The following is a 12,724-nucleotide window of genomic DNA, read 5'->3' as shown; positions in this document are numbered from 1 at the left end:
TTACCCTGTTAACCCTTTAAGTGCCGATGTCGTATATATACGACATGGGCTATATAGGAGGGCGAAGCCCTCCTGTAATGCCCAGTTTGAGTTAGAAATCGTTATTTTTGGTCGAACTCGTAGGAATTAGATTGTCCTTTATGGTCAAGCAAAAAGAATTTCAAAAATGAGTCTTTCCAGCGAGATTTTAAGCAAAAAAGTCAAAAAAATGCAAAAAATTGACAAAAATTCACTTTTTTGAGATTCTGACCGTTTTTTGACTATTTTTGGTCAACGAGTGATCCAAGAACCTCCAAATTTGGCCCTGTTTTACTTTATTCTGTCTTCTAGTGAATTGATTTGAAGTTTTACCACTGGGCACCTTCCATCAGTTCAGTCAGGTCCGCGCAGCGGGCCTGGCTGCTTTAATTCCCCTAACGTACCCCCCCCCTTGGCCGCCGCCCACCACGCCCTTCCTAAATCGGGCGGCGCCGAAGGCGCCCAAAAGAAAGAGGAGACTCTAAGCTATCCAACGAGCTATATACGAGCTTCTAATTCTTTCTAGATCAGGAGATATAAGCCCTTAAAGTTTGAACTAGCGATTTTTAAAAAAAAACTTAGAAAAAAAGACCCTGGCACTCAAAGGGTTAATTGAAAAGAAAATTTCATGTAATAAATGCACGAGTCCTATGAAATAGGGTTAATTCAGTTAGATCCATTCATAATTCCTTTAGCGGTATCTATAAATCTAAGATACCCCTAAATAAATCGAATCTTTCATAATCTTTGGATTGAAAATCTTGATATTTGAAAATTTTGGCTTGATTTCAAGATTGTAAATTCTTCCAAGTCTTCAACACCAATAACTTGTACTTTCAGAACGTTAGCGCGCAACTTAGATGCTGCCGACCAAGAACGAGCCTTGTTGAAAAATGAACTCCAAGGTCTGGCACGTGCTTTGTCTCCTCTAAAGAAAGAAGTCTGCGAAGTGGTCAAAAAACAACACAGTCTCCTTGACAACAATAACAATAAAGATAACGTCACTGATGATCGTGGTTGCCAAGACAACAACGATGAAGCCGTGACCGAGGATAATGATGATGTCATTCCAAAAGAAAATGAAGCTGGTCTTGATTTACCGGATGAGGTAAGAAAATTAAATTTTTTCAATCCATCATGCACTTTGAGATTATCGCATTATTTTTTTTCAAGTTGAAGGATTCGAATTGAAGGATCTCCTGTCAAGAACATGGTCAAAAATACCCCCTGTTTTTGTGACATTTTGTATATGATATCTTTAACCAAAGGATTTTAGGTGATATAATGTGGCTGACACTAAGTTTATATATTCCTCAAAAGGGGAAAAGATCGAATTTCAAAGTGCAGAAAAAACGGTTACAATATCTCTTCTAGATATCCCTAAATTTAACTCTAAATCAGGTGATTTTTTGTGGCTTACATTGTCATGTGGCTTACGTTAGTCACAATTTTTAGAGAACAATTGTGGGTTACCAGGTATGTGTAAAAAAAACAGCGAAAATTTCAATGAAACGATAGAGAATTAAAATTTTTATAAATGGGTGATGGATTGTGGTTAAAACTGGACGTGAAAACACGTGGTTGACATTTCCAAGTAGTCAACTGTAAATGTTTGTAAGCCACAAACCATCACCTAACAGAACTTTTCAAACTACTACAAGCCTAGGTGAAGCTTTGAATTTGAAGTGTGTAAATTTTCAGCTGTCAAAACAAATGTCAGCCACATTTATCACCTGAAGTGTAAAAAAATTGAAAAATTGTCAATTTTCAAATGTCACACTATTTTTGACCATGATCTCAAAGACTCCTGGTTAGCCTAATAAAACTCTCTTCTACACACCACCAACATACCAGAAAGTTAGTTCTAGCCAGACACAATTTTCACCTAACCGTAACATTCGGGCGTTCGGGATGGGTCCTAGCTGGCACACAACGTTGTTTCAACGTTTATCTAATGTTCGTAACGTCCATATAACGTTAGACGAACGTTGAAACAACGTTGTGTGCCAGCTGGTGTACTACAGGCTAATATTTGGTTTAATTTTCTCACAAATAAATATAATTTGGCATCTTTTTAAGGTCAATCGAATGAAAGAGGATTTGACGTCATTCAACGAAGAAAAATCAGCCTTGGAAATAGAACAAGGCCGTTTGGAAACGAGGCTGAAAGAGATTGGGGACGAAAAAGATGATTTGAGATCCAAACTAAGGGATTTGATACAAGTAAAACATTTTCGTACATTGTATCTTTGAATCTTGTTTGACGAGTTCCTATTTCTTTTTTGTCATTTCATTTTTAGATTCTAGCCAAACTTTGTTGGTATGCAGGGTCATGATTGTCTTTCTTAGTGTTTTACTTTCTTTCATTTGAGGATTTAGTGAAAATAAGTATACCGCTGTAATCGTAAACGCAAACGCAAAATACAACAGGCTAGGTCTAACCAATCATGTTTCGTATTTCCACTAGCCTGTTACATTTTCCGTTCGCGTTATTCTACCGATAGTTAGCTTTGCTGTTGCATTTAAGATGTTTCATGGATTTTCTACCACGTGTGCGAATTTACGTCTGAAAGAATTTTTCCAACTTTACTTTTCTTTCTCTAAAGGATTTGGACGAGAGCAATAAATTAGCATCTAAAGAAAATTTGTCAGAAATGGAGGACTCCATTCGCATGATCAGCTCTTTAATGAGTGACAGCGAAACATTGGATCACGAAAAGGTAATATTATCTGATGACGTCACAGACGCTCACTATGACAACAAGATACTAACCATACGCGTTGATAACCTTAATACAGAGCTTCGTTCAGTGCAAGAAGATCTCAGTTTGGCGACGGTCGATCGATTGAAGTTGAAGGATCAATGGAGGCAAGTAAAAAAGCATGCATCACACTTCTACACCAACACCGAGCATAATAAAGGTCTTAAATCTTTGCACCGTGAGCTTGATAACCTAAAAACAGATCTCTCTTCATTCGAACATGAACAAAAAGACCTGGTGTCAGAGCTTGCAAATTTGAATCAACAGCTAGTCATGGCTGAAAATAACATGGCGAATGTCAGCCATTTTAAACATGTCATTGAGAGACACTTACGACTTTATAAAGATCGTAACTCACGTCTTGAATCGCATTTGCGAGTCATTCATAACGATCTTATCGAAATGGAAGCACATAGACCAAAAGCACCGCGAAAGAGTGCAAAAGTCCTTTTAGAAACCATCAACCTGCACCATTATTTCTCCTCCTTAGAGGATGATTTGAAAAATACGGAAGCTCAGAATAAGAGTCTGGTAGAAGACCAACAAGATTTGAAGGAGCGTTGTAATGCACTTGAACAAGAGAAACAAGTCACTACTGTTAGCTCTGAATTCATACAAGATAGCATGGTAGGTCAACACACTTTTATCGCTCAATTACAAAAAGACAAACAAACACTTGCTTATGAAAAAGAGAGACTACAAACTAAACTATCGTTATTCAAAGATGATAAAAAACGAATGCTAGAGGATATGCAACGGTTAAGTCGTAGCCTGGGTGCCACTACTCGATATAATCGTGAACTCGAGGCTAAGTTACAATCATTCAAAGTTGATTTATCAGATTTTGAAAATCGAGCCCATGCCCACTCAGATAGCCGTAACGGTTTTGATAGTATTGATGGAGTTGCGGCTAAATCAACCGACTACTTATGCACAATGTGTCGTGAAAAGGTTGAACGCAAGTTCCTAGGTATCTCCAAGAACACTCAATTACTTGGCGATGAACTTCTAGATTGCATTACTGACAATTTGTCGCTTGAAACTGCAATCTTTACATTCCTTGAAGAGAAAACTTACTTGGAGCATGAGAAATACCATCTTGAATCCGATATCAATCACAAGTATCCTAGCAACAACGATCATAGAGATTACGTCATTTTACAACAAAACAGACGTTCTAGAACTTATTCCTCGCTTTCTAACCACAGCGAGATTTCTAACATGACAGCCACTACTAACCAACAACTGACCCCTAGACAATGGTCTGGATCACAACTCTCTATCGATAGCGATATCTCAACCGTTAAAAGGTGAGAGCAAACGCCATTTAACTAACGCCCTAAAAATCCACCCTACCTTGGATGCGTTTTATGATAAAGGGAAAGAAAATTTCGCATTGCAGACTCATAAACACTGCACAATTTGGTGCATGTTTTGCTAAAACAACTGAAAACTTCCGAAAAGCACCAACCAACAATCCGCCCATGCATGAACATATCCTCCACCCTTCACCGCCCACAGATCCAGACCACACTGTCTTTAACATTGCATGCTGCACTAACCACTACAACTAATCTTTATACCTAACCACCTAGTTATTTAATTACCTATCTAACCCGTGTACTCTTGTGCTTGATTTTATCTTTTACTATTGAATACCTATCCTGCCTGTTTGAAACCAACCCTCCACCCTTTTGTTTGTGGCTTGTACCTTACCTTACCCTCCAATGTTTGAATATCGAACTAAATGATCAAATACTCCTTGAAAGTGTATTTCCATCAATTTTTGTACCCTCCCTAGAAATGATTTTTAAACTAATTTCTTCTGACCGAAGCACAAAAGTATTACACTATCCTCCCTCCCTCCTATGAACCGTCCGCCATCCTAACCATACCCCTCCTATAAACCGTCCGCCATCCTAACCATACCCCTCCTCTTCTCTCTCCTTCCTGTAGGATGACTCCACCCATCTTTGAACCAATCCCAAGACACCGTGCAATGACCACGCCCTTACGACGTACGTCTGACAGTGACGATGAAATTGTCCGTCCAAAACCACGGCCAAACAGTTGTGTCGGGATTTACACCATCAATTTTCCAACTTCCACATTGGTTCGTTCTAACACGACAACATCCGTTACCACTCCCCAAGTGGCACGTCTAATGGCAATGTCTTCAAGCAGCAGTCGTTTAAGTCGGAAATACCGCATTGCTGAGCAAGAACGTTCCGCTGTTAAGCGTACCCGGCGTCCATTGGCTTTACGGATGCGAAGATACCGTGATTTGCTTGTCTTTGGGAATTGTGCCGGAAAGACTCGAAAATGACTAATGGTGATTTTCATTATTTCATTTGTTTTTTTAATATTTTTATTTAGCTGTTTTTTCGTTAATTTTTATGACATTTCTCCCTACTTCTAGGGAGTCTTTTAATTTAGGTTTGATAATAACAGACCTCTATGAGATTACTTTTCATCCTCATAGATTTAAATCTAACTTATGAATTATATTAAGATTTGTTTTGAAATAGTTTATGTTGGTTCCGTTTGCATTCATCGAGTTTTATCATTTCTCGTGTTTTCTCCCTTTTCTAAATGATTCTGTCTCACTCAATAGACTTGGTTGAAAACCAACGTCGGCTTTTTTTAATAATCAAGATATAATTCCAAATTATCCTACTGATATTTCTTTGTTGATATTTTCTGTACATTATCATTTCTTGTGTTTGTTAAGTCAAATCCGCCGCTCACCATTATTTTTCTTTTGGATTTACTTTTCACTTGGGTCCTGCTGTGCGGGAACCGTTTCTTAATCAATTTATGCCATATCCAACATTTGGCTTTCAAATATTGGTTTTCTGGATTGGCTATTCCAAATTGGCGTCATACTTTCACATTCTTTATAGAAACTTTGATAACATCACCTTCTTTGTTCGACTTTTCCGACACAAGAAATTTAAGCACTCTTCGAGTATAATATTGTAAAATATTTTTTAAACCATAAAATTTAAACAAGTCATCAATAATTTTAATACCGTCAATATTTTATCTTACAATTTATTTCTCATTTTATATAAATTCTGTCATGTAGTGTACATTAAAGTGTTCAAAGTTTTTTTTTTTTCGATGTAAAATTTTTTGCTAGAATTTTTTTTATTTAATAATATTTATTTCGACCTAGTCTTGAAATCGAGCCTTTACTGCTTAGTTTCTTCTATCCATCTCTGCAACTTTTGATGATGCAAATCAAAAACTTAAAGATTTACTTCTAGGACATCCTTTGATTCATGGTTTTCTTTGAAAAAACCCTGAAATTAAGGTTTTTTAAAGTCTGCCTCAAAATCATATCGGCACGTTTCTTTTTTAACAACTTTTCAGCATGTGTTTATGCTATATCAAAAAGCTGTACACCGTTGGAAAGATATTTCCAAAGAAAATAATCTGATAGATTAAAGATTTTTAAGATTTTGAAAAATGAAGATGCAAAAACGAAGAAGAAATAAATGAAAACTTTTTTCTGCTGGTTCAAAAATTATGACATCAGACTTTTTTAGAATGTTTGAACCTTGCTAAATTCAAATATAAAGTGCAGATATTTCGTTTTTTTCTCTTAGGTTAAAAGTTACAGCCATTTGAAGCTTTGAAGTAGACCTAAAACGGCCAAACATGACCAAAAACTGAAGAAACGACCTACTTTACAGTGCTGTAACTTTTTCCCAACTTTTTATCTAATGAAGATAAGAATAATCAGCGGTTATCCTATAAGTGAGCATTTCGGGTAAAATACGTACGGACCGGTCTGTAAGAAATGTGACGCATATGATCAAAATGAAATTATTAGCACACTTTCTTAGATGGTTAAATGTTTATCAATATTATTTGAAAAACTAGCCTTGAGCCATTCGGACATCACTTTACTCAATATTTTAGCCAAATTTTAATTCTGGTCTGTAAAATCATGGTAAAATACAGGTGACCAAATTTTCTCACTGTTATAATATTCTATAACAGTGAAAATATAACATTCCCCTGCCCATAGTTTGACTTTTTGCCAAAAAGTGTCACAAAACCTTCATTTTCCAAGGGAAATTCACTAAAATCACTCAAATATCACGTAATTATGACCCTCCGTCTTATGATTTTTCTTCCAAAGTTCCACCTCCCCTGCTTATTGAAATCCTTACAATTAAAGGTCTTGTTTTTAAATTAAAATGATATGGTCTGCTTACTTATCAATTTCAATTTAGACACGGATGTGGAACAAGATTGGTAAGAAAGAGAAAAAATCAGCATAATACATGTTTTTTTATAAGCAAGTCTCTGCCCCTACATCAGGCTCGCATTACGCTTAGCATTCTATTGTTCTCAAACAATAGAGACATTGTTTATGTACCAAAAACTGAGCCTGCATATGCTTATAAACGTTATGCTTATAAAAGAAAAAACATGTATAACAATAGGCAGACACTGTCCTGATATGGAATATGTGTCTGATATGAAACGGAAACACTTATGTAAAAATAAAACCTTAAATACAGAACAGCGTGTCCGGTTGTCCATTTTTGTATTTGTTTTGATACAGTACTTTTTTCCGGACACGGTGTAGAATCGTTAGTGTGAGTGGTGGAATATTAACGTGTCATAAAGTAATTCCAAAATGGAGGCGAAAAGAGTGAAGAAGACGTTCGTACGCAATAATACAAAGCTTATATTTTATAATATTTTTTGAATGTCCCTTCTTTTGCCCTAATTCTGCTGTATTAGCCTTCTTTTCAAAAATCTTCCTCTCAGGACATAATTTTCAACCCAGCCCGCTTATTCCAAACCCCCTAGACTAGTCGTTGAAAACAGACCCATATACAAAAAATTCAAGCTCCAAATAAAAAGAATCGAAGAGGTGAGGTTGAGTGTCTTTTCTGAATTTCAACGACTAGAAGACTTCTTCCCTCAAAAAACGTTGTTTAATTTTACAACCTTTTTTAGGTTTTTGAGAATCCATCAAACTTTTTTGACTAAATGATATTTCATAGTAACGTTAAACATGGGAACATATAAATAAATGAAGATTTCCAAAAATGCAATAAACAGAAAGAAAAATAAATGCAATCCCGCACGGGTGGTCTAGGCTGCATGCATCCCCAAATTAGTTTTGATATAGGGGATGCGAATCGGGCTCTGATCTCGCTTCCGAGAAAATTACCGAATAGCTATGTATTTTGCAGAATTTTGGCGACTTGTATTTTTCAAAAAACTCGATGTGTATTGTTTGAGTTATTTGATGACGTAAATAGAAATCAAATAAAGATTCAAATAAAAAGAACATATGGCTAGAAATCGGGAGTTTCTAAACATCGACCAGAAATGGCGACCACGACCAGCGACCACGACCGGCGACCAGATAAAGTTGGGTTATCGAGTTTTTCCTCTTTCTCTACCGTAGAGTCTTTCTCTTATGATCAATTATTTATCGAATTGAAGAGTAAAGCTCACCCCTGTCTCACCTACAGTGATTATAAAGCCACGTTCAAAACGCTCTTGGAGCTTGAATAGAGTGTCAATTTCTATCCTTTTGTATTTTCGGCATCAAATTAATTAGTGACAAAATTTGTGCTGGAATTTATTTAGGGAGCTTTATATTTGATCATCAGATCATTATTTTGTCAAAATAAGTCATTTTGACAATGTAAGGACAATAGAATAATTGATGAGATTGAAATCTCTAAAACTGGCCTTCCCAGCTTTTTCCTACTGACAATTTCTATCTATTCATACTAAAGGCATCTCATTCGGTACAATTAAAATATTTGGTGTAATAAAGTTTACAGGCATCACACTTAATTGCTCTGTCAATATTTTTGTCAAAAAGTGTCACTTTGTCTAGAAAATGACTGGTAACGTTAAAAGTCACTTTTAGTATTCTCTAGCTAGAGTAATTCTCAGCCACGTGCTCAGTTGTTCATTTGAAAGCCACATCAGGACTCAATTTGGATGTTCTCTACGGTGGAGAGAGCAGGTAAACTCGATAACCCAAATTTATCTGGTCGCCGGTCGTGGTCGCTGGTCGTGGTCGCCGTTTCTGGTCGATGTTTAGAAACTCCCCTAGAAATCTCTCTTTTCTCTTCTATTTCTTTTTGTTTATCGAAATAAATTGAATTAGCAAACAAAACTCTCAAGATAACAAAAGACGACAAACTGTCAATCAAAGTTCTCTATCATTCAACTCTTTTTTTGGTTAGCAGATTTTTTGCTAAGTTCGGAAGCGTTTTGTGAGCCTGATTCCGCCTGATTCGCATCCCCTATATCAAAACTTATCAGAGGGGATGTGTGCAGCCTAGCACGGGTCAAACATACAGAAATCTGTATGTCTCTCCTTACGATTTTAGGTGAAGAAAAAAAGGCGTTGGAAGAAGCTTCTAGTCGGTTATTTCAGGTTATTTTCCTTTTCTCCCCGTCGCGCTGAATATTTAATTAGTGTTTACATTATTTGATTGACAGTTTTATTATAAGTAATAACCGACTAGTTTACTAGTCTACAAACCCCCCGTTTATTAAGTACCCGAGGAGTACACAAAGACCCTGTATTGTCAACGAGCATAGAAAATGTAATGCGTAAACTTACAATATAGTTTATTCAAAAAATAATTTAGGTCGAAACCTCAGGAAAACCCCACCCTGATCAGTAGAATTTTCCAAATTTTGATGGCGTTATCATTTTCAAATAATTGCCGCTCAATCAATATTCTTCATTTACCCCCGGGGGGGGGTACTAGGATTGATGGGTGTCGGGTATGTGCGTGCCAGACCTCTGGACCCTTACCCTTAGAGAGACTGAATTTTGGTGAAAAGGTGACCCTTAGAGAGACTCAGTGTAGAAAAACCCAACCCTTAGAGAGACTTTTTCACAAAAAATTTCTATAATGGGCCAAAGAAATTCGATTTTTAAAAGAATTTCTCCAATTTTCGAAAAATTTCTCTAATTTTTGAAAAATTTTCTCACTTTTTTTAAAAATGTTCTCACTTTTTTGACTTTTCACTTTTCTTTGACCCGAGTTTGTGAAAAAACCGACCCTTAGAGAGACTGATTTTGACTTTTGTTGTTTTGGTAACCCTTAGAGAGACTTTGGGAGGGTGAAAAACCCTACCCTTAAGGCACGCACATACCCAGCACCCATTTTTGCCTAAGTACCCCCCCCGGGCATTTACCAAATAAAAAGTTCCTCCTAGTTGTAGGAAAATTGCGAATTGCCCTTTTTATTTAACCACCAAGAAACAGGGGCGTTTTTTCTTATCTCCATTTTTCATTAATATTCTTTTTGGAATTTTCTTCATTAACTAGAATTTACCCTCTTTAAAACACCCCCTTCTCACATACCATTTTTCAGCCAGTGGAGTATAACTAGGTCACAGTTTGCTTCAGAGCAAACTGGTGCGACCGCTGTTTTACAGAGCAATTAACACTTTTTTGGCAGTCAACAGAACAACATCCATCACAAATCATGTATGATACTTCATAAAAAATGAAAAACCTCGTGAAAACCAGCACATGTAAAATGCAATATAACTAACAATGCCAAAAAGAATTGCAGAGGACCGAGAAAAGTTATAATTCAAAATAATAACTCCAAGAAGTACATCTAAAAACAAAGACTACCTCTGAAATCAAAACACTTGCATCCTAGCTAACACGCTGAACTTTCTAAGCCACCGTACCATCCACCCATACCTCTCTGGGCCACCGTACACGCGGGATATCTCTTAGATATTTGCGTGGTTATCTCCCTAATATTCAGCCACCAAAAATGAAAATTAAAGATGGTAACTTAAGCTGCACGATTTCACTTTCGATTTCAACTTTCAACCTCCCGACTCCGTAAAACAAAAACACGACGGTAAAAAACCGCCTTCAGGCGGTCGAAAATAACGCAACGAAACTCGATGGGAATTGATATTCTCATATTTTTTATGAATGGGGATTTTTATTCTTTTGTTTTCAAGTTAGAAAATTGAGTGGGACAATAGCATAATATTTTGCAGTGAGGATTGGTTTATTTGATTGCACGCTTTTTTTTATAAGAATGCACTTTGTAAGAATGTCCATGATGAAAATGGCCAAAAGATTAAAAGAATATGCTAAGAATATCACCATTATGGAATTTTGCTACTCAAGCTAAGAATGTCATTAGAGCATTTAAGAGTATTTTCGATCATAAATTGTCCCCCAAGTTACAATGTACTAAATGTTAAGTCTAGTCTGAATTAGGATCATAAACCTCTTTCATTGGAAAGAAGATAAAGAAGAACTTAAAATTTGATGCCTTTGATACGTCATTACATTTGTCGAAATTAGTTCATTGATATCAAAAAGTTATCCTGAAACAACAAAAAAAGATTTTCTTTTTAATGTCTTTAGTAGAGCCATGTTGGGTGAATCGTTTTATTTTTTAAAGGATAAGTTTTCTTTCTTCATGGAAATGCAATTTGTAGACGTTTTGTTATTGTTTTGACAAGAAATTTAATAGATAGAATAATTTTTACATTTTTCAGCAACTTAAGAAAATGAAGTTTTTTTCATTTCAGGAAAACTAGTAGTCTGATGAAATTTACTTTATTATACAAGAAAGTGAAGAAAAAAAATGGCTAGAGTCTTAGTAACCTGGTTTATAAGCAGTAAAAAAATGTGTAGCCAAATTAAAAAAAAAAAATTATTATATATTGCATTTCACTCTCTTTTATAACATAAAAATATATTTATCATTCTGAAAACTGTGTGTAGGCAAAAAGTAATCATCTCTCAAAAAAGGTAAAAGATATTGGACAAATTATTTCTTTTTTCGGACCATGTTGTTGCCACAATATTATAAAAAACATAAGAAATGATACATATTGAAAAATTATCCATATTAAAAAAATCAAAATCCAGGCTTAGATTTCTTCTTCTTTGGCTTTTCCTTTTTCCCCTTGTTGATTTTTCTGTTGATTTTATCCTGTCTTCTCTCCTTGATATTTTCAGTTCTTTTGGTTTGCTTTTCTTTCTTTTGTTTTTCTACAGTTTCCATTCTGTCTTGCCATTTTTTCTGGCTATGCACCTTTTGCTTGTCTTTAGCTTTAATTGTCTTTTTCAAAAGTTTTGGATCATCTCGTAATTTTTCACCCTCTGCTTTTTTTAAAGCTTTATTCCAAGCAATTTCCTCTTTAAGTTTTTGGGCTTTGTCTGAGTCCTGCTGTTCTAATTTTTCAATTTTGTCTTTGGATTTTTCAGCTTTTTTCAATAATTTGTCTATTGATTTCTTTTTGGTGTTTTTGTTTGAAGATCCTGTAGCAAAATCAAATTTACTGAATACCAAATCTCCATCGTTATTTTTAATTGTATGCTGACTTTTGTCAGACTTTTGCTCAATATCAGTAGCATTTTTAATATTTGATGAGAGTTTATCACTATCCTTCTTTTTCTTATCCTTAGTTTTACTCTCAACTCGAGATTTTTTGATGTTTTGCTTTTCTTCTTGCGACACCATCTTGCGTTTCCCACGAATTTTATCCAATTTGGCGTGTAATTTCTCCCTCAGCTCATCCAGCGGTACACTGGTAACTTCTGAAACTTTGATAGGTTTGATATGCTCATTAAGGGCTTCCTCTTCCATCTTCTCTCGTTCCTTCTTTTCGATCTCTTTTTGTAAATCGTTTACAGTTTTGTGTTGTGCTGGATCAAGACGAAGCATCTTGGCTTTCTTTGCAAGCAACTTCTTGTCGTTCTTGTTAAGTTTCTTTTTCTTGCCTTTGACAAATCCATTTTCACTCTTATCCTCACTAACATAACTTTTAGGTGGAATTAACTCGATCAATGATGTGAAATAGCTCGATGTTTTGATAATTTCTTCAACTTTTACGCCTCGAGCACTGCATTCTTCGTCCGCCATCTTTGAACATGTGAAGTCAACACCACAAAC

General features: G+C 35.7%; 2 protein-coding genes across 11 annotated transcripts in view; one reads left to right on the top strand and one right to left on the bottom strand.

Moving 5' to 3' along the window:
• The window catches only part of LOC136823369 (uncharacterized), a 40,282-nt gene extending 35,077 nt beyond the window's left edge, over positions 1–5,205 (top strand). For 8 of the 10 annotated variants that reach the window (XM_067079553.1, XM_067079544.1, XM_067079577.1 and 5 more), the window contains 4 exons: positions 859–1,126; positions 2,098–2,241; positions 2,625–4,090; positions 4,737–5,205. In XM_067079553.1, coding sequence (XP_066935654.1) covers positions 859–1,126; positions 2,098–2,241; positions 2,625–4,090; positions 4,737–5,106 — 2,248 coding nt within the window. In that variant the 3' untranslated portion in view covers positions 5,107–5,205. The remainder of the gene's footprint in view (positions 1–858; positions 1,127–2,097; positions 2,242–2,624; positions 4,091–4,736) is intronic. The other 2 variants (XM_067079604.1, XM_067079607.1) reach the window with 2 other exon arrangements.
• A 6,373-nt stretch (positions 5,206–11,578) lies between these two features.
• LOC136823504 (uncharacterized) lies at positions 11,579–12,722 on the bottom strand. The gene has a single exon (XM_067079697.1). The coding sequence runs from the start codon at positions 12,692–12,694 to the stop codon at positions 11,687–11,689; it is 1,008 nt and encodes a 335-aa protein (XP_066935798.1). The 5' UTR covers positions 12,695–12,722; the 3' UTR covers positions 11,579–11,686.
• Between the last annotated feature and the right edge of the window lie 2 nt (positions 12,723–12,724).

Source organism: Clytia hemisphaerica, unplaced genomic scaffold (assembly GCF_902728285.1).
Source record: "Clytia hemisphaerica strain Z4C2 unplaced genomic scaffold, Clytia hemisphaerica genome assembly, whole genome shotgun sequence".
Classification (NCBI taxonomy): Eukaryota; Metazoa; Cnidaria; class Hydrozoa; order Leptothecata; family Clytiidae; genus Clytia; species Clytia hemisphaerica.
Note: the sequence above shows the minus strand (reverse complement) of the source record. Positions and strands in the feature narration are given on the sequence as shown.

Excerpts from the sequence above, each read along its gene's own strand:
- LOC136823504 (XM_067079697.1), bottom strand. The coding sequence starts at position 12,694 with ATGGCGGACGAAGAATGCAGTGCTCGAGGCGTAAAAGTTGAAGAAATT.